General features: G+C 47.8%; 8 protein-coding genes across 8 annotated transcripts; 4 read left to right on the top strand and 4 right to left on the bottom strand.

The window, feature by feature from the left end:
- Positions 1-523: 523 nt before the first annotated feature.
- On the top strand, positions 524-4,507 carry E1B28_003002 (uncharacterized protein; the record flags this gene model as incomplete). The annotated part of the gene is made up of 31 exons (XM_043159958.1): positions 524-643; positions 696-844; positions 913-1,058; positions 1,108-1,170; positions 1,230-1,305; positions 1,361-1,432; positions 1,483-1,499; positions 1,561-1,573; positions 1,624-1,636; positions 1,700-1,711; positions 1,767-1,785; positions 1,839-1,871; positions 1,928-1,950; positions 2,005-2,143; positions 2,202-2,294; positions 2,349-2,392; positions 2,455-2,702; positions 2,756-2,861; positions 2,912-2,983; positions 3,033-3,127; positions 3,181-3,203; positions 3,254-3,299; positions 3,357-3,393; positions 3,443-3,572; positions 3,630-3,758; positions 3,820-3,951; positions 4,009-4,017; positions 4,071-4,124; positions 4,181-4,221; positions 4,284-4,318; positions 4,378-4,507. The coding sequence occupies 31 exons, from the start codon at positions 524-526 to the stop codon at positions 4,505-4,507; spliced, it is 2,319 nt and encodes a 772-aa protein (XP_043001912.1).
- A 1,221-nt stretch (positions 4,508-5,728) lies between these two features.
- On the bottom strand, positions 5,729-7,354 carry E1B28_003001 (uncharacterized protein; the record flags this gene model as incomplete). The annotated part of the gene is made up of 2 exons (XM_043159957.1): positions 5,729-5,860; positions 5,918-7,354. 2 exons carry the CDS (start codon positions 7,352-7,354, stop codon positions 5,729-5,731), a joined length of 1,569 nt encoding a protein of 522 aa, XP_043001911.1.
- A 327-nt stretch (positions 7,355-7,681) lies between these two features.
- E1B28_003000 (uncharacterized protein) lies at positions 7,682-8,052 on the bottom strand (the record flags this gene model as incomplete). The annotated part of the gene is made up of 2 exons (XM_043159956.1): positions 7,682-7,857; positions 7,920-8,052. The coding sequence occupies 2 exons, from the start codon at positions 8,050-8,052 to the stop codon at positions 7,682-7,684; spliced, it is 309 nt and encodes a 102-aa protein (XP_043001910.1).
- A 1,170-nt stretch (positions 8,053-9,222) lies between these two features.
- On the top strand, positions 9,223-10,060 carry E1B28_002999 (uncharacterized protein; the record flags this gene model as incomplete). The annotated part of the gene is made up of 3 exons (XM_043159955.1): positions 9,223-9,384; positions 9,446-9,523; positions 9,596-10,060. 3 exons carry the CDS (start codon positions 9,223-9,225, stop codon positions 10,058-10,060), a joined length of 705 nt encoding a protein of 234 aa, XP_043001909.1.
- Positions 10,061-11,523: 1,463 nt separating this feature from the next.
- On the top strand, positions 11,524-12,629 carry E1B28_002998 (uncharacterized protein; the record flags this gene model as incomplete). Its single annotated transcript, XM_043159954.1, has 2 exons — positions 11,524-12,025; positions 12,085-12,629. 2 exons carry the CDS (start codon positions 11,524-11,526, stop codon positions 12,627-12,629), a joined length of 1,047 nt encoding a protein of 348 aa, XP_043001908.1.
- Positions 12,630-12,829: 200 nt separating this feature from the next.
- E1B28_002997 (uncharacterized protein) lies at positions 12,830-14,257 on the top strand (the record flags this gene model as incomplete). The annotated part of the gene is made up of 1 exon (XM_043159953.1): positions 12,830-14,257. The coding sequence occupies one exon, from the start codon at positions 12,830-12,832 to the stop codon at positions 14,255-14,257; it is 1,428 nt and encodes a 475-aa protein (XP_043001907.1).
- A 528-nt stretch (positions 14,258-14,785) lies between these two features.
- On the bottom strand, positions 14,786-15,154 carry E1B28_002996 (uncharacterized protein; the record flags this gene model as incomplete). The annotated part of the gene is made up of 1 exon (XM_043159952.1): positions 14,786-15,154. One exon carries the CDS (start codon positions 15,152-15,154, stop codon positions 14,786-14,788), a length of 369 nt encoding a protein of 122 aa, XP_043001906.1.
- A 491-nt stretch (positions 15,155-15,645) lies between these two features.
- Positions 15,646-16,278, bottom strand: E1B28_002995 (uncharacterized protein; the record flags this gene model as incomplete). The annotated part of the gene is made up of 1 exon (XM_043159951.1): positions 15,646-16,278. The coding sequence occupies one exon, from the start codon at positions 16,276-16,278 to the stop codon at positions 15,646-15,648; it is 633 nt and encodes a 210-aa protein (XP_043001905.1).
- Positions 16,279-19,180: the final 2,902 nt, after the last annotated feature.

Here is a 19,180-nt window from a genome sequence, read left to right as displayed (position 1 = left end):
TACGACTCCCCAATGAAGTATTCTAGACTGGAAATGATATAGCGCTAGATGATCATGCGGATTTGAAGGGTCTTGGTGTGGACCATGGAGTTCTCGAAAGTTGGCGCTGATGAGGTGATGTACTTGTTAATTCTTCTACTTTCTTTTCGAGGCATTCGGCCACAAAACTCAACGAAATGTTCTCTATAGGATCCGTTCGACAATTCCAAACTACCATTACTTCACGCGATCTTCGCAGTTCCTACAACGTACAGTGATCAAGAGATGGAGATGTTTACGGCGCCGAGGAGCAATCAACTATACCAGTATTCTGTCATGTGTCCGACCGAGAGTCAGCTTTATCGTCGTGCAGTGCAGTACTCACTGACGAGCCCTCTAAGTGTTTGCCGTTTGCCGCTAGCTGGCTTACCTCTCACCGAACTATGCTGTGTTCAAGTTTTATTGTGCTTCCTGTAGACTTTGACGGCGAGAAGAGAAACAGCAAATCCCACGTATGTTACCCTGTCATTAACAAAACGTTCCCATGCTCTCTTCTGACTTCGCATTGGGTGGTGATCTATTTAGCAAGGGACGTCGGCTGGACTGTTCCGACGTTTCTGTTCACGGCTCTATTCCTACCCATTCCATTGGACGATTTCTTGATGTAAGCATCTCTTCTAAAGCCCCCATTATCAATGCAAAAACATTCGGCCCAGAACGGTTACATCTCCACACCAGTTAGACCCACCTCTGGCCCCATGGTCAGATTTTCGTCACACCCGTTACTCAGATCGTATCTGGAATCCATAGGCCTCAGTTACTGTGTTCCCACCAAGAGGGTAAAAAAGACTTCTCTTGAAACCAGGTGATTATCCCTACATTCTTCCTGGAAATCTTACGCATCTTGCTCATCTAATCATCTCTCCCCTGTAGCGATATAAATACTCCACACTGTTTCCTTGTCGGTGTGAGTCTAGTCAGCTTTATTGCGAACTTCCAAACCTCATCCAAACTATTTCCTTTCATCATGGGTCACCCAGAAGAAGTCGATGTGATCGTTGCCGGTGGAGGCCCCGCAGGTTTGTCGTCTTTAACTTATCTCGAAGAGTTCCTCTAAGTCATCGACAGGTTGTGTCGTCGCTGGGCGACTGGCCTATGCCGACCCCAACCTCAAAGTTATGCTCATCGAAGGTCCGACATCAGCTCAACGCATTGTCGGCCTTTTTACTCACTCGACCTCTCTCTCGTAGGTGGTGCCAACAACCGTGACGACCCTTGGGTATATAGGCCTGGCATCTACGTCAGGAACATGCAGCGGGACGGAATGTGAGTTATTTCCCCTTGACGACGTCTACTAAGACTCATGCTTTGGCCCGATAAGCAACGAGAAGGCGACATTCTACGTCGACACGATGAAATCCTCTTATATGCGTGGTAGGCAGAGTATTGTCCCGTGAGTAATATCTTCACGTGACTCTCCCGCGGTTTTACACCTTTTTACAGATGCGCCAACATTTTGGGTGCGTTAAACGTAATTCTTTCACCATTTTTTGACTCTGACCGGCGGTGGACGATCGTTAGGCGGTGGTAGCAGGTATGTGACCTTCTCCCTCTTGATGATTGGTACGCTAACATATTGTCTAGTATCAACTTCCAGGTATTGTCTTTGTTATTGGTATGCACGACTCAGCACTCACGTACCATCGTCGTGATCGACTAGATGTACACTCGTGTAAGTCCTTGTGCGCTGTGCTGTATTCGCTCTCATCTTGCTGGATATTATACAGGCATCTGCCTCAGACTGGGGTACGTCCTCAAGCTCGTAGATGGCTCCTCGATTCTCACTAAGTTCCCTGCAGACGACTTTAAAACGGAAGGCTGGACGGCTAAGGGTCAGTTCCTCGTAATATGCTTCAGCAGGCTGGGCTAACTTCTACTCTCTTACTAGACCTGTTACCTCTGATGAAGCGTGTACGCGCACCCCAGTTGCCTCCGTGATTCCCTCGTTTACGTTTACCTCCCCAGTTGGAAAACTATCAAAAACCCACCAACAATGATACCCACGGATACGATGGCCCCATCGCTATCAGCAATGGTGGAAGCATCACTGCCCTTGCGCAGGATTTCTTGAGGGCGTCCGACGCTATTGGCGTTCCATTCAGCGGTAAGATAAACCTTCTTTGTAATATTTCAGGAATTCAAATCGTCAAATCGTCCTTTAGATGATATCCAGGACCTTAATACCGCTCATGCCTCGGAAATCTGGGCCAAGTACATCAACAGGCACACTGGTCGTCGAAGTGACGCCGCTACGGGTGAGTGACATTTTCTTGGTTGCATTCTGTGTGCTCAGTTGTCTCCCACCGCAGCTTACGTCCACAGTGTCATGGATGTGCAATCCAACTTATACCTGGTAGGTCTTTCTCGCTATCTTTCTCATTCAGAACGCGGACTTCTGACTTCTCTGCTTTTCAGCGCACCAATGCTCGTGTCAACCGTGTCATCTTCGAGGGTAACAAGGCCGTCGGAGTTGCATACGTTCCGTCTCGCAACCGAACTCATAAATCGCAGCTCATGGAGACCGTCGTCAGAGCACGCAAGTGTGTCGTTATCAGCAGTGGTACCCTCGGCACTCCTCAAATCCTTGAGCGCTCTGGTGTCGGTGATGCTAAGCTCCTTAAGAAGCTCGACGTTAAGGTGGTTAGCGATCTTCCTGGCGTTGGGTAAGCATGTCTTCGCATTCACATCGGGGTGTAAGCTGATGGTCGGTCGTTAGCGAGCAATACCAAGACCATTACACCACCCTTTCCATCTTTCGTGTCTCCAACGAGAGCTTCACTCTGGATGACTTCCTCCGTGGAGACAAGGATACTCAAAAAGAGGTAAGGGAAGCTGAGTTGTTCTTGTATATTGTACTCAACATACTCGACAGATATTCGCTGAATGGGAAGCGAGTCCAGAGAGGGCCAGGTTGTCATCGAACGCCATCGACGCCGGTTTCAAGGTGCGTTTCTTCAATTTCTCGCTTGGACGAAGTCTAACATTGGTGTTAGATTCGTCCGACTGAGGAAGAGTTGAAAGAAATGGGTCCTGAGTTCAACGAACTCTGGGACAGGTACTTCAAGGATAAGCCAGACAAGCCCGTCATGTGAGTGGAATTCTCATCTCAATCATCGAGACCTTCTGATGTCGTCTTCCTAGGTTCGGCTCCATCGTCTCTGGAGGTCAGTACATCATCGAGGCCGAATGTGCCGCTGCTCACATTCATCTTCAGCTTACGCCGATCACGCTCTCCTCCCGCCTGGCAAGTACATCACTATGTGTGTTGCGTGTCTTTATTCAATTGTCGATGGTTTTGCTGATGAGAGCTCTTACAGGTTCCAATACCTCGAGTACCCGGCCAGTCGTGGCAAGGTGAGGCTCCCCCTCCTCGTTCCACCTCACGACCCTTATTGTTCCTCAGATTCACATCCAATCCCCGAACCCATATGTGGAACCGTTCTTCGACAGTGGTTTCATGAACAACAAGGCTGACTTCGCTCCCATTCGTTGGAGTTACAAGAAGACTCGTGAAGTTGCTCGTAGAATGGATGGTTAGTTCGCTCCTTCTATTCTCGCTACGTCCTACTGACCTTTTCCCACCACTTCAGCTTTCCGTGGAGAACTCACCTCCCACCACCCACACTTCCACCCCGGCTCTCCCGCTGCATGCAGGGACATTGACATCAAGACCGCGAAGCAAATCTACCCAGATGGCTTTACCGTTGGTATCCATATGGGTAATCACTGTCTTCGCTTTAAGAGGATGTTTTGTGTGTTAAACGGTCGTGTTCTTTTCAGGTACTTGGCACAGGGCTTCTGAACCCTACGACGCTAGCAAGGTCCACGAAGACATCCAGTACACGAAAGAGGACGACGAAGCTATCGACAACTGGATTGCCGACCATGTGGAGACTACTTGGCACAGTCTTGGTACGTTAATGAGTTTTGTGTCTTCACAGTGGCTTACGCTGACGCGCATTCTCTCAGGAACTTGCGGTAGGTCATCCTATGCTCGATGTTTGTGTTAGCTGCATCTAAGGCAACCTTAGCCATGAAGCCGCGCGAGGAAGGAGGTGTCGTTGATGGACGCCTCAACGTTTTCGGTGCGTACCGTCGTTGATCCTTCTTTACAATGACCTCTTACGTAGATGACGCGTAGGCACTGAAAACTTGAAGGTTGTCGACTTGAGTATCTGCCCTGTATGTTTTTGATTCTTTGACTTGCAAGGATGGCCAACAATTGACCTTGGTGTTTTTTACAGGATAATCTGGGCACGAACACTTACTCTTCCGCCTTGTGAGTGTCATATTTTGCGAGTACTGGATTTGGGGACTGTTTACTCAAAATTTTCACAGGCTCGTTGGCGAGAAAGGAGCCGACCTCCTTGCTCAGGATCTTGGCGTGCGCCTCAGGCTACCTCACGCCCCAGTTCCCCACGCCCCAGTTCCCACTGGCAAGCCCACTACTCAACAAGCTCGCCGTTGAGAGCTGCCGTGATTTGGTTGCTTGACGCTTTCCCCCTCTCCCACCTCTTCTTTTTGCGATAGTGTATGGTTAGTTCTGCTTGATTGAGTGCGAAGCGAAAACGATCCTTGGTATGTAACATGTAACATTAGCCTGTCGTCGTGCTTGTGTTTCGAACTTTTGCCATTGTAAAATTAAAAAATACAATGTTATTATATTCTTCTCTATCCTTTGTCATCCGTTGAAGGTTGTGAGTCGCAGTCATATCAAATCAATTATCATTCGAATTCTTGCTAAAGTTCAAGAAGGCCCATGGCAGTGTTTGACTTGACAGCGTCTTTGTTTGACTGGAAAACGCCGCCTCTACGACGTAGGTCGAGGCGGAAGTTTTATATTAAGATATGTGATTCGTTTGCTGGCCTCGATTCCGAGTCTTTCCTCCATTTTAACATCATGAGAGGTTGCTTGTTGAGGGTCCCATTGTAGGTTTATCCTAATTTTTGGCCTTTGATTTTTTTTACTGATGTTTTTCCTAACATTACTAGGACTCTTTCTTGATTGATGGGGACTTCGTGGAAGAAATGCGATTAGGCTGGGCTCATGATCAACTTATCTATATTCGAGATTTTTGAAACTGGATTTCAGTCCCCCAGCGCCCCGGAACGGCTAAAACATGGAACGATGTGCAATCTGAGGGTCAAGCAGTTGTGCGTGTCGACATTTCGTTGAATGGATTTTATGTGTTACCCCTACGTGGCGGGTTGTATGACTAGTCAAAAGGCTGATCAGTGGAACTTGGATTACAAGCCTCCGCCGGAGACGCTTATAGGATTATAAGTCATGGATATAGGAATCGTTGACCTAATTCTATTTACAGGCGAATGCCAACGGAAAAACGAAGGAATTACTCATCAAGCAACTTTAGAGACAGCAGATCCTCTCTGATAGTATCAACTTTAGAGGCACAATCGACAGGGAACTTCTAGAAAAGATGTGTGAAAACAGCGGGGACCGATATAGCTGAAGGGCAAACCTCGAGCCATGACAGCAGCTTGTCCCGCGACTTCTGCGACCACCGGCAATTGTCGCCTACTCCCAATGTCTTAGCAAAATCCAAAAGCGTCCGAAGGTGGGGAAGGAGTCCAGGTAGAGGAAGAGATCTCGTCAGTAGACCAGGACGAAGCACCAATAGGTACACAAAAATATCGAGGTCAAAACGTGTCCCGAGTGACCCCAGCCTGGCTACGACTGCTTTGAAAACTTGAGCACAACCAGCTGGGATATATAACAGGTCTGTACCGGGTATCGGAGTTGAAATCCTCTTTGGACGTTTTCGAATTGATCGGTAAGATTAGGGAGAGCTACGCTGTTAGTCTGAAACGAGTGAGCCTTGATAGAGATCTTGACCATAACTCGAAGTGCAGGACTTACTTTAGACGTTAGCCAGGTTGAGATCATTTTAAAGTCACGAAACAGATCATGCGAAGAGTTCAGAGATTTCGTGAGGGTACCACCTAAATCCATACGGCCAAGCTCGAACAACAATTCCTCGGTAGGATTGTCGACCTCAGTGCAGATGCGAGCCCAATCTTCGACCAATGTCTTATCTACGCCCTCATCCATCTGGAAAAGATGGAGACATTTCTGCGCAATAAAGTCACTCTGATAGTCTTTTTCAATGAAAAAGCCATGTGACCGTTCTCGGTCAAATAGGAAATCCCAGAATCTATAAGTTCTACGAAGGGAAGTGACCAATATACGCGGTGAGTGTTCGTCCCAAATAACCGTGTCCATTGCTTGCAATGCCTGGTCTAAATCCTCTCTCCGAAGTCCAAGCAATAGTTGAATGAAATCGGGACCACCAGACGAAAGTAGGTGAATGGCAGCAAGTAGGTGAAGGAGCATGTCGTGACCCACTGACTCCGCGGAAATGGACAAAACCACGTGGTAGAAAGCATCGACCTTCGACATCAGCTCACTACTCATACTATGACTCACTATTCCAAGGCAGGCACTGTTGTTCCATTCCTGTACCAACTTCCATGAAGACTTTGAATAAGCTGAGCGTCTGCTGCTCCTTAGCAGCTCAGGATCCTTTCTGCATTGCTCTGCTAGAGCTTTAGTCCAGCGACAGGCCAGAGAGTCCTTCCACATCAACTTATCGATAAAGAACCCCCTTGACCGTGCCTGATCAAGGAGGAAATCAGCAAAGGATTTGTGGTGAACCGTGATTTTATCCTCCCGATCGCGGACGTCAAGCACGGAGTGCATTGCACGTAACGTCTGAGTAACCGTGCCAGGGGAGTATCCGAGTAGGAGCTCGATGAATGCTGGAAATGTGTCCTGAATTACGACGATCACTGCGAGAATGGGGAGCTGACGCTTATCGCGGTCAGGGTTGGCACGCAATATCATGAGATAGAGTTCGTCCAGATCATTGAAGGGCGACTCTCTCGAGGAATGGAAGAACCGGTTGGATATAGTATCGAGGATGATGCAAAGCTGGTCAGTCGGAATCGTGTACTCCGCCTTGATGAACATCATGGCAGTCGATACATAAATGAATTGGCGATCAGCTTTCTCAACCAGGAAGCGAACATCACGAGAAGCCGGCCATGGGTCTGGGAACACAACCTGTGAATATCTGGGATCTTTTCGGATCTCCTGAAACTGCTGATTGAGGTAAAGTTCGATGTCATACTCGGGGAGGAATGAATCATCCAGTTCAATATGTTTGGTGAGCTCGCTGAATCGATAAAATTCTTGTCGGATCCAGGATTCAGGGCGGCTGCATATGAGGAATCGCAAGGGGTAATGAAATGGTTGTTGATACGTGGAAAATATAAGGGAGAGGACACGACACTGCATAGCAGCGTCACCACATTCATCCAGGCCATCGATGATGACCAGGTCAGGGGTTTTTTGGGCAGATGAAGGGGGAGGGTGATTCAGGTATTGTAGAATCAGCTTCTTGTATTGATCTTCCAATTTCGCCTTGAGAATCCGCGGGTTAGCGGCGATTTTCTTGTCAAGAAATGGTTTTAAATGCGGCCTTGTAACTACAAGGCCGTGTGCGATAGATAGAATGAGGGAGGAGGCATTGTTTCGCTGGTGGTCCGACCTGAAAAAGAAGGACGAGGCGACCAGACCATCTTCCTCGCATTCCTCGGCGACAGTCAATGCGATGGCCGACTTTCATACACCCGCAGCGCCAGAAAGCCAAAACACCGGCATACCCCTGCATCCCGAAACTCTCCATTGTCGAATCAGTTCAAGGACTGCTTTACGAGTTCCAGGAAGACAACGGCCGCGGTCAACCTGTTGTTCCGAATCATGAGATGCTCCGACGTCTGCAATCACTTCCCAAAGTGCTAGATTAAAGGAAGATACCATGAGTTGCTAATTTTTGAAAAAGGCGGCAATGGCTACCCACGGTTCCCAGTAAAATAATTCTGATCGCGACCAACATTATTGAAGACCGCCTTGCCTATCCTAGTGTCGCGGGCACCGTTGAGTACATGTTGATTTCCAGCCTGGAACGAGTAGGTTTGAGACCGCTTGGACATAGAGAAAACCTATTGCGAGTTGAATGATGGTCGATGAAGGTCATAGTTGAGTCGAACCGTCGTTTCTGTGTACGGCGAAGTACAGCCACACAAGGCAGTACCTGTCACTGTCATTCTATGATTCAGTCCTGATTAACTTATCAGATTGGAATTATTACTGACAGTTGAAACGTTGAAGGCCAGCATGATTCCACGTTTTGCATCATCCTCCATAAACTTTGATGTCGCCCAATAACCGACTCCCTAGAACCAACGACCTTCAACCTCCGAGGCGGTGTCCAAGCCAAGGCAATTTCAGTCAGCTCTCCAGTGAGCTGTGGCGATCCAGATTGGAACTACCATGTCAATGCAGGCGAACCAGTCGTAGCTGAAATGCTCACGAACTACATGATGTACGTTCAGCGAACTTCTTGTCGTCCGCCCATCTCAATACTAATTAGACGGAGCCTTAAGAGGTCCGGAGTTCGCTTGAATCGAGATGTACGCTGCACACCTGTGGATGGAGATGGTGACGGAGGTTGGTCTGAACGGAATTGACGCTTTCCGCCGGTCGAATGTCCATTGAGTAAGATGTATTCAATGCATAAGAAGCCCTCCGGGCCTCAAGCTTCAGGAGTCGGAGGCTAAAGCGACTCCATCGGGCTTAGCTTCCGCCGGGAAAGACGTAAGTGGGGGGAAAAGTAATCAAAAACCTCAAACAACTACCTGAATCACCGAAAACAAACTTCACCACGCAGAGTCAGGGGTGCGGAGATGACGATGCTCTCATTAGCGCGGCAACGAGCGTGAGGGGACTCCGAGGGAGGGGGGAGAGAGTGAGGGAGCAGAGATAGCTTCGACTGTCGGGGTAAGTGAGAAGTATATGATCTCGTGCTTGAGAAACCGGCGAAGACTGTTATTTCTGAAGGTGGGGAGGAGATGCTTTTCGTGTGGTCATTGACATTAGATCCTATAGTGGCGTACACGAAGCAAAACAGGGTCTATAAGTGCGGGGTCAGTGACGTCGAAGGGGTAACCGGAAGTAGAACATACCGGAGACATAAGTCTCAGACAACCCATCCTCGAAGCATATAAAGAGTCTCTCTCCCAGCTGGAGATGAACTCAGAACTTTCAACTCGTACGAATTATTTCTTCGAGCATCTACCATCACACCACCTCCATCCATAACCATGTCAGACGACGTTTACTACGAATCTACCTCCTATTGCGCGTCTTGTGACGAGTACTTCTACGACCACGGAGAACGTCGTAAACATTTTCAAGTTACAGAAAGTCATCCTCGATGTGACATTTGCCATAAACGATTTCTAAACAAAAATACTCTGCGCGTGGTAAGTGCCAGCTCTTCAATGACCAACAGTCAACGCCAAACTCACCTTTCAACCCCCACAGCACTATCTCGAAACCGCTGGCCACCACTACTGCGTCACATGCGATAAGCTTTTCGATTCTGCCGGTGGTCTCCAAGTTGTAAGTGTTCTGCATTGCCTTTCTTCCATATTCCAAGCGGCCTCCTAATTTCTTTTCCCTCTCTTCCTCCAGCACATCGATTACGCAGCCGTCCATCGCGATGACAGCGACGACGAAGACGAAGACGAGGTCGAGGATGATTATAAAGAACGCGAAGATAATTGGGAAGATGAGCTGGCCCTGGAGGTCTATCCTGATGGCTACCGAGATCCCACCATCTACTACCCCGACGATACATCATTCGAAGACTTCGACGACTACGATTTTGAAGATGAAGAGGACCTCGGAGACCCTCCGTTTGACTTTGGAGAAGATGAGGAAGTTGAGCAGCTGGAGGAAGGTGTCGAAGAGATAGACGAGTTCCAGTGCCCCATGTGCCAGAAAAGGTTACCGAGCACGGTTTGCTCGACGAGCTGCGGACATTTATTCTGTGCTCCGTGTATCAAGACTGCTTTGCATTATACTGGGATGTGTCCTGTTTGCGACGAGAAAAATGAGGTAGCGGAGTTGAGGAGAGTATTTTTGACGTCTGCTTGATACTATCAGCATCAATTTCGGATTATTGGAATAAATATACCTATTACCTTTATTCTTGCTCTGCGCTTTCTGATCAAACATCTACAACGTACGCGAGAGTTGCGCGTGAGCTCATGATTTGAATTTCGATGCTTTGGGATAAATTTCCCACCATTTGAGGCTCTCTTCCTTACCACCATCGCTTTATAAGTCGTTTAGTTGACGCGATCGTGTTTAACCACTTGGTAAGAACACTTCTCGACTCTCGGACTCTATCTCTAGATCTAGACTAATAACGTTTTTCCATAGTCACCCGCGCCTTCTAAATCTGTCGATAGATGTCGTGTCGATGAGCTTGAAGTATGGTCGGTAAAAGTAAAAGGTGCGTCAGGCGTCTCTTGCTCTTGATTAGTGTTCGTCCATGAAGTTTATATACAACTTCCAGAAACGGACGTTCGTTACGCAAATTACGCGCACCCTATCACGGACGTGAAAATGGCTTTTAGGTACTCATGGAACTCTTCGAATGGATGTCACTGGTGATGCGATCTCTTGAACGAAGCAGTGAGGGATGTTGTTAGATGGTTTGAAGCTGCAGAACAGGTTCGATAGGGTGAGGGTGCACCATGTTGACGGATTAGCAGATGAGAAGTGGTTAGGGACGGAGGACGAGGGGAGGGAGGCGGATATTCCGAGCTGTTGTATATCAAGGATGGTAACGTGAGTTTTTGTGGGTTGCTCTTCTTCTATGTTACACTGCATACTAATCCGATGGCCGTTCCTATTCACAGATGTGTTCGGCTAATACCAATGATTGTAGTCAGAAGGTCGGGTTCTCTTTCTCTATCATTTGTCTTTCGTTGAAGTTTTTTTTATCATGGCCGGCATTTTTTCTGCACAAACGTCGTCATAAGGTCGCAGTCATGTCAATATTTTATCATTTGAATTCTTGCTAAAATCAAAGGCCCGTGGAAGTGTTTGACTTGACAGTGTCTTTTACGACTTGACTGAAAAACGCCCGTGTTATGTTACTACTCCGTCCAATATGTGTAGTCGATTAACTTCCAAGGTATGCCAAATGTATGTACCGGTCCGCAGCAATAGATAGGTACCAGTTTCGCATACAATAATGTCAAGTTCATCAAGATGAGCGGTTACAGTATGCCGCCTTCAGATTATAGCAAGGGTGAACAAGCTGAACCGCACATCGCTGACCATGCCATCATTCTGCACTGCGCCGTCTCCTGCGACACAAACGCATCGCGTACCTGTTTCTCGTACTCTTCTTTGCCCTTCTTTTTTGCACCTGTTTCGACACTCGCCTGCGGGGACAACGTCCGTCCCACTGGCAGCCTTTCAACCAGTTCGAGGGTGAATCCGAGGAATTACCATCAGACAAATCACCCAAAATTTTACTAGTCTCTGCCTTCTTCCCGCTCTCCAAGTCGAAACACTCCCCCTCAGAGTTCTGGATCGGTAATTTCATGGCCGCCACACGCAACACACCTGTGTACCTCTTCATCCTCCCGACACTTGCCTCTTCGCTCCTTCCATCCCCATTACCGTCGAATCTAATTCTCGATACGACGATCACGGACGGATGGCAACACCCTCCAGTCGCCCGGCTCGAGCAGAGATTCAAGGACATGCACCGTCTAGATCGTGAGAAGAAGATCCATTCGCCAGAGCTGTACGCAATATGGAACGCAAAGCCTTGGCTCACAGAGGAGGGGATGAGAAAAAGCCGCAGTGGAGAAAAATTCGAGTGGGATTATGTGTTTTGGGCGGACGCTGGTAGCTTTCGAGATACATGGTACAACGGTGGCTCATGGCCACTACCTAAGATTCGCAGGACGTGGGAGAAGGTTGGTGAAGACGAGATGGACACCGAACACAAGGTATTCCTTCCTCTACAGCATGCCACGACGAAGGAATTGGAATTGGAAGGAGGCCTGAGACGGTCCTATCGACGAGGAAATAGCGAAGGTAAGTGAAAAACCCGAAATATTTTCTGATCTAGATAAATTTAACTTACCTTTCCACAGCGAGTTTTTTCGGCGGTTCTCCATCTACCATACGGTGGTTCAACTCAACGTTCGACGCGTATCGCAACTTTTACATGTCGCGGTCGTTCTTCATCGGTAAAGAGCAACCGCTACTCAATTCCCTCATTCTCCTTTTGCCCTCCCGTTTCATCCGTGTACATGTAAACGATCCCTATGCTCCTGCATACATTCACCCAAATTCGATGCTGGATCATCGGTGGCTTCGGTCCATCATGAGAAGATACCTGAGGAGTTTTTATGAAACTCGAGCTCTGGGTCGATGTCGGGGGGAATACATGTATTACCAGTTCTTCTTTGCGGACAAACACACCAGGCAGAGACTTCAGGATATGTGGTTATCTGATTTACACGATAGTTGGGATCATTGGTTTGGAGGTGGAGAGAATCCGGGAGGAAGCGAGAAGTGTAGGACGACTCGGGCAATTTCGTTACTAGAAGCTTTCAGGAAAGATGATGTTTTGGGACCTAATTGGGATCCCGCCACATATAGAAGCATTGTAGTACGACTCGGTGGCATTCGGTAATCGGATATACATTGCAGGAAAGTTCGACCGAGATGGCAGTAGATGGCAGTAGAAAGAGACGCCGCCGGTAGCTTTTGCCCGTTACCGGTACCGCTCGTGCCGGCCACTACAAATTAAAAGGTCTTCACGTGCTTTCAACGTTATTGTTTCTTCCTGAACCTCGACTATATTCAGTCTACACCTTGTAGGAGAATTTCTCGATGGGAGATCCTTCTGAATGCGAAGTCATTGCCAGACGGCTGAAGGAGCGCAGAAGCTGGATGGCTGGTGTCGGAAAAATGCCAGTCGAGGTTCTCAGGGAGATATTCTCCTTTGTGTCTCCAAATGAGTCTGGGAACAGCCTGATGATCCTTGGAACGAAAAAAGAATACGAAATCCGGAAGCCGGCCATGACACTGTCGCAAGTGTGCTCGCATTGGAGACGTGTCTCCTCCTCCTGTGCACACCTTTGGTGCGCCATACAGGTATCTATTAGCAAGCCTCCTAGCTCTTTCAGAACCATCCTTGGTACCTACCTGAAGAATTCAGCAGGTCGCCAATTACAAGTCTGGTTTTGGGAGTACTGGGTGGATTCTAGCGCCTCAATAATGGACTATCTAGGCACAAACGGTTTTTATATATTCAAGACTCTGATGGAGGAATCATATCGATTCAAATCGCTCATCATCGAGGCATTCACCTATCCCGTATTCCAAACGATCGAATCCTCCTACGTGAAATTTCCGGTTTTAAGGTCCCTGTTCAATTATCACAGATCCGACATGGCCTCCGGCGCGATATTCATGAAGGCAATAGAGGAGGCCCCCCTTCTTACAGACATCTACTTTCGCAGGGTACCCTGCAGCCGGGACTGGCAAAATCTTCCGCTCCCCCCGACGAGGCTTCCTTTCACCCAGATTACCAGACTCGAGTTCCGTCTGGTTGACTCCCTAGAACAATTCCACAGATTCGTTCCCCACTTCGTCAATCTAAAATACCTCATCATTCAGGCTCTGATGCCTCGGTACAATCGGCAGTTGGCGGTGGACTTGGATATGTCGATGACCTTGCCTTCACTCACAGGCTTATATCTTTCCACCAACAAGGCTCAACCCGGTCCTTCATCAAACCTATTGGACATTCTCGACCTCCCCAGTCTAAAAACCCTCAGCATCGTATCTTGGGAGACCCCAGGCGATGCTGATCCCACTTGGCCCTCTAGATCTTTCCTTTCCTTCCTTCAACGGACGAGCTCAATAACCATGCTGGATCTCCGTCTTCCACGATTCACTCATATTCCATCAGAGAGTATCCGAACGGTCTTCAAGTCAAGTCCTAACTTGGAAGCTTTTGCCATCGGCATTGAGAAAGACGACGAGAACTCGTCATTTCTTCACGGTTTGACATCTGCACTCTCAATTCGGCCGGGTGATGAACTACTGGAAGTTGTCGTTCCACGGTTGAAAGTATTGAGTGTGAGATTCCGTTGTGGTGTTGAAGATGAGAAGGCTGTCAACGAGCTCTTAGATTGTAGGTCCAAGGAGGAGTTGAAGAAGCTGGGAAGAAGTGATATTCCAGTTTTTGGTCTCTACTTCAATCATAACGACTCTATTCTACCTGAATGGAGTCATCAACGTACTAGTTATTGACTCAATTGTTTAATATTAGAAAATGCACCACTATAAAAGGCTGATCGATGTATGAATCAGGAGGCTTGTATATGCTTATGTGTCGCGAGACGAACCCCCATATCCCGGAAAATTTTCGTGTCTTGTAGGAGCAAGGGACTCGTACATTTCTTTTTTTCGTAATTCCAACACTACTGGGCTTTGAGGCTCCCCTGGGGCAATGTCAATCGTCGATACACTCGCTTAATAGAGGGTGTGCTTGTCAACGCAGAACCAATTCCACATACAAAGTACATATACCGTATATAGGCTACACGCAACTTAACTTTGAGGAGCGTTCATATCCACACCTTTATTGTCCGCAAATATTGATTTTTACTTATCATTAATTATATCTCTATAAGCCATAAGGAGGGCCAGTTATGCGCCCGAGTGTCCCGCCAAACCTCTGTTCAACAAGTCCAGCGTTCTGGAGGCAAGCGGTATGAGTCAAAAAATCTATGATTGCTACGTAAAATCAAACAAGTATGCAAGAGCCTTCACGAACGATCAAATATCATGCACACGAAGGAAGCCTATGGAAGGCTGACGCTTGTCGAAGCGCCACGGAATTTTCGCAATCGCTATTAAACTCCGAGCATCAACTTCATCGAAGGATACCATTTCCTCCACCCCAAAGGTTCTCCAAGCGACGTCAACTCGTTCCGCAGAAAATGTCACCGGGACCTCTCCGTAGTCCATCAGAATGACGACTGAGACGTCAGAGCCCTCGCGGGGAATATCAATTTTGCGCTGCTCCTGTAAGTTTTCAATATAGTCTTTATTTGCGAGGTAATCGTGCCGTATTTGCTTTTTGAAGATAATCAAATCTAGTTTGTTGTAGTTGGGAAATCCCTCAGCTGTGACGAGAGCGGGCATGAGTTGAGGTTCAGATAGGCACACCAGAGTAAGTGATCACCTCGAGTCTTGTGCTGGATCGCTTTGCATTGCTCCCTGTGTTGCGGCCAGTCGGCCTTTTGACACTCAGGGGAACAGTAGATCACTGAAATGCAACCGCTACAACGCTGGAAAGGAAATCGTACCGGTTCTACAGTACCCGAGACTTCATGAGGACACTAATGAAAGATTAACATGCCAGTTTTGGTAGGGTTCAACTGCCGATACTTTACCTGTGGACCGCCGCAACTCCTGAGATAGACCAGGGACTGCGAAATGAAGCATCAACCGCTTTGTTTATCGAATTTCTTCTCAAAGCCTCATTCCGCAGCGCCACCCATGCATCCCATACGCGAGGCACACCACGAAATCCTTCTTCCAAACCAAGCCTCTGAACTTTCTTGATTGAACGAATGACCCGAACCAATATTTGTCGGTGCAAGAGACGTTGCGATAACGAAACAAGGAAGTCCTCATAGTTCGCCGACACCTCGGACTTCCGCGTCCTCCAAAATCACGTCGCGAGATTTGAACATTGATAGGATAATATCCTCTTCCAGGGCTCTGGCAGCTGTACTCGAATCAAAGCGGATACACTTGACAATGAATTGTATACACTTCGTGATGCATATCGCGATGTTGTCGAGGAAGCTGTCTCCGCAGTACTTTTTGGGTGATGCAAGTTTCGCAATGACATAACTTGTCCATCGCAGACCGTCATGAGCCAACGAGAGATGGAAAAATTCTGCAGGATACCTGGATGGAAGCCATAGGAAAAAGATGAGGAGACTCCGAAGTGTATAGCAGGAAACTTGCTTTGGCGTTGCGAGGCGGATGATACCTTCCACTACAGAGCGTGAAACTTCCTGCGAGGACGAGAACAGAACCCTTTCGAAATGTATTTCTACCTGTTTCTTCAACTGGGCATCGGCTTGGAGGTAACATTCGAGGAGTAATCCGACCGAGTCGTGGTGATTTTGAAGGTATGCGTGGTCCATCCGAGTGGCCAATAACCAGATCTCTGTCGCGAGGCTCAGGATTTCCGGGGTGGCACGAAGAATAGCGCCAACCGCGTGGATAAAATCTCCGGGTTTGGGTTGGTGCATGGTGTGCAAGAAGAGCACTGAACTTATCGACAAAAACTTCTTCACAAACTCGTAGCCTTGTTTAGTAAGGAAAGGCTTATCCAAAGCGAGCCGCGCAAAGGTTTTTATCCAAGGCCAGAGCTGGGTCCAATGACCAGTAACCAGCTGCACGGTGGTTGGCGACTTGCGTTTAAGCGCTTCCGAGAGCCATCATGGAGTTGCAAACATCAGGTTCGAGGTGGTCGGAATCTAGGGTGGCTGGATTGGGAGGTTTGCGGCTCAGCTCCCGCATGTAGGACGAAAATAGTATTTGGTGCGACGTTGTGAGAGCAAGACAGAAAATCGACAAGTTATGTGCTATATTTCAATTCCGAAGAGCACAATATGAGCGTGGGGAGACAGAAATCTGAAGTTCGGATTCTTACTGTATCGACTTGAAGCTCGTGCGTCGTATCATGGTTGGTTCATGTGGAAGTTGTGAATGCGAAGCGTGAGAATTTCAACATCTCCTGCCTCTGCTTACTACCAGCTCTGCGACTCTACTGTTATTACATGGATTACTGCAGACTGGTTATGAGGTCGATATAGACCCTGGTACGTAATTTCTTTTCTACCTTTCAGCTCATAACTTACTCATTTGGCGGCACAAAGTCATCAATTCTATTTCAAAACGAGCAAAACGAGTTCTGAACCGGCTAGGACCCTTGAACACTTTCTTCGGTAACTCGAGCTGGTCATGGGAGAGTTTTTACTCCGCGTTAACGTTTTGGATTCAAGGTGAGTTATCCTACCATGCATAGTGGCTTACCGTTTTCTGATATGGCTGTTTTTGAAGACTCGAATCTGCTGCTGCTTGGCATCTCGAAGAATAATTACTGACACAAGCATAATCTGCTCAACTCATGCTTATATCACGATAAGGCGTTTAAGAAATTCCACGTGTGCCTCTTCTCCAGGACTTAGCTTCGTTCCTGTGTTTTTAAATCTGCCGTACACTGCAATACCTTCTTGAAGATGGTCCATCGCATGCACACATGGGTGTAACTCCACGTCTTATTAACGTATCAGGCCCATCCAATCCCCCCGTGATCTGGAGAATTGTAAGTGCCATACTTACAGCTACAACTTTGCCGATTACAGTATTGATGCTATCTCCTGGCAGTTGTCAACCATGCTTGTGTCTGACTATCCGAGAACACCTACGTCAGCACATGCGGACGCGTGGCAAGCCTTCTACCGAGTTTCTTTCTTGTGGTTCGCGGCCTGGTGGGAAATAGATTCAAATTTCTCGGCAACCGTTCTAACCTCTGGAAGATCTTCCATTATGAGTTGAAGTCGTACTTGTCTTCGTCGAAATGGCTCGTGCGTTGGTCACCCTCACTGCCTCCCTGCCCGCCGCATCTGCAACAAAGTTATTCTTTCTATCCGTCTCTGGTTCGTAGTTCGCGCCCACAGACGTTCAAGTTTGGCGAGTACTAATCCAATTCTTTTGCAACCCCTTCCTCCAGTTCAGATGTCAGTGACTTTGAAGTCGGAACGCCCGTCGACGCTGATCAACACTGGCAGTTGGTTAACAACCCCCGACAATGTCTTGTCCAAATGGGCTACTTCAAGATCTCAAATGTTGCCGGTGTTTGCACCGAAATTCACTGGTGTTCCATGTTCGATGCGGTTGTATCAGCATTGTAGCCGACTCTGACGACGTGTCTCAATTCACCGTGCTTGCTTAAATTTCCTCAAGTGGATCTCACGTGTATTATTCGGAATCACGCTTAGCAAAACTCAGTTACGGCACGACGAATACCAGAAGATCACCATTGAGGGGCGTACGTTGTTCGAACCTGTCTCGGAAAAGATTCATCGCAATTGATTAATGAAGGTACCCCGTTCTGCCTATCGTTGAAGCTCATGGTTCAAGGTATGTATTCGACTGTTGGCACCTTAATTGTTCTGACTCGTTGTAGGGCCACTCTTTCCTTCTCAACGTGTATAGGTTGTAGGAGAGGTCGATCGACGCATGTTCGATACTCCATAACGAACGTCAAGTTGATGTTATACGTGACTGAAAGTGGAAGACCAGGTCAATAACTCGCCCGACAGTGGTGAGTAATCTTGCTACGGCCTCAGTACTTCAGTGTCCGATCTCACTTCAAACTTGCATTTATTCTAATTAAAGGCCTGCTTCGCGTTCAAAACTATTTCATTGCGGCCGACGAGGTATCCGTTATACCGTCTAGTGTGCACCGTCATGTCTTTCGTCAGGGATTTTCGTCTGCCACACGTCCTTGGATTACGGCCCGAGCTTTACGGTTACGGCTTTCTCCCAATTGACTCCTCGGCGTCGCTAATGGTCGGAAGAGCTCGATGATAACTACACGGTGGCATTCACGACGCTTATCGCGAACGCTCTTTCAGATACAGGCGGTTTTTCTCCGCGGGATACTGCGTCTCAGGCTCTGACCCCGCAACTTCGGAAGTTCCGATCATCACGCCGTAGTACGTTTTTTCAACGGCTGAAATAATTTTAGTTTGATGGTTTTTTCTCTTTTACAAGTGCAGCATAACTATTGACTCATAGGGGTGGATTGCTCCTAACATGTTTCCTGGTTGTTTCCTGGTTCAGATCCCTTTATAACCTTCGGTGCCTGTACATGTGTAGGTCCGTAAAGTCTACGGAACCTTTCTCGTAATTAAAGTTACGTGGTTGCGTTTTTACGGGCAACATCCCGTCCAATTCCCGTCGTCGACGCTGCTCCGATATGTCAACTTTGCGAGTCTTCAATTCAGATCACTGATGTAGTTCCGAACCAATGTTAATCCAATACGCCGCGGTCCAGAACGAGGTATTCATTTTCTCCATACTCGAACTTCCAAGCCTACCCTACCCCTGCCAACGCCAACGCCAACGTTCGTGCTAAGGGAC

The sequence above is a fragment of the Marasmius oreades genome, chromosome 11, assembly GCF_018924745.1.
Source record: "Marasmius oreades isolate 03SP1 chromosome 11, whole genome shotgun sequence".
Lineage (NCBI taxonomy): Eukaryota > Fungi > Basidiomycota > Agaricomycetes > Agaricales > Marasmiaceae > Marasmius > Marasmius oreades.
This window is presented reverse-complemented; position numbering and strand designations above follow the sequence as displayed.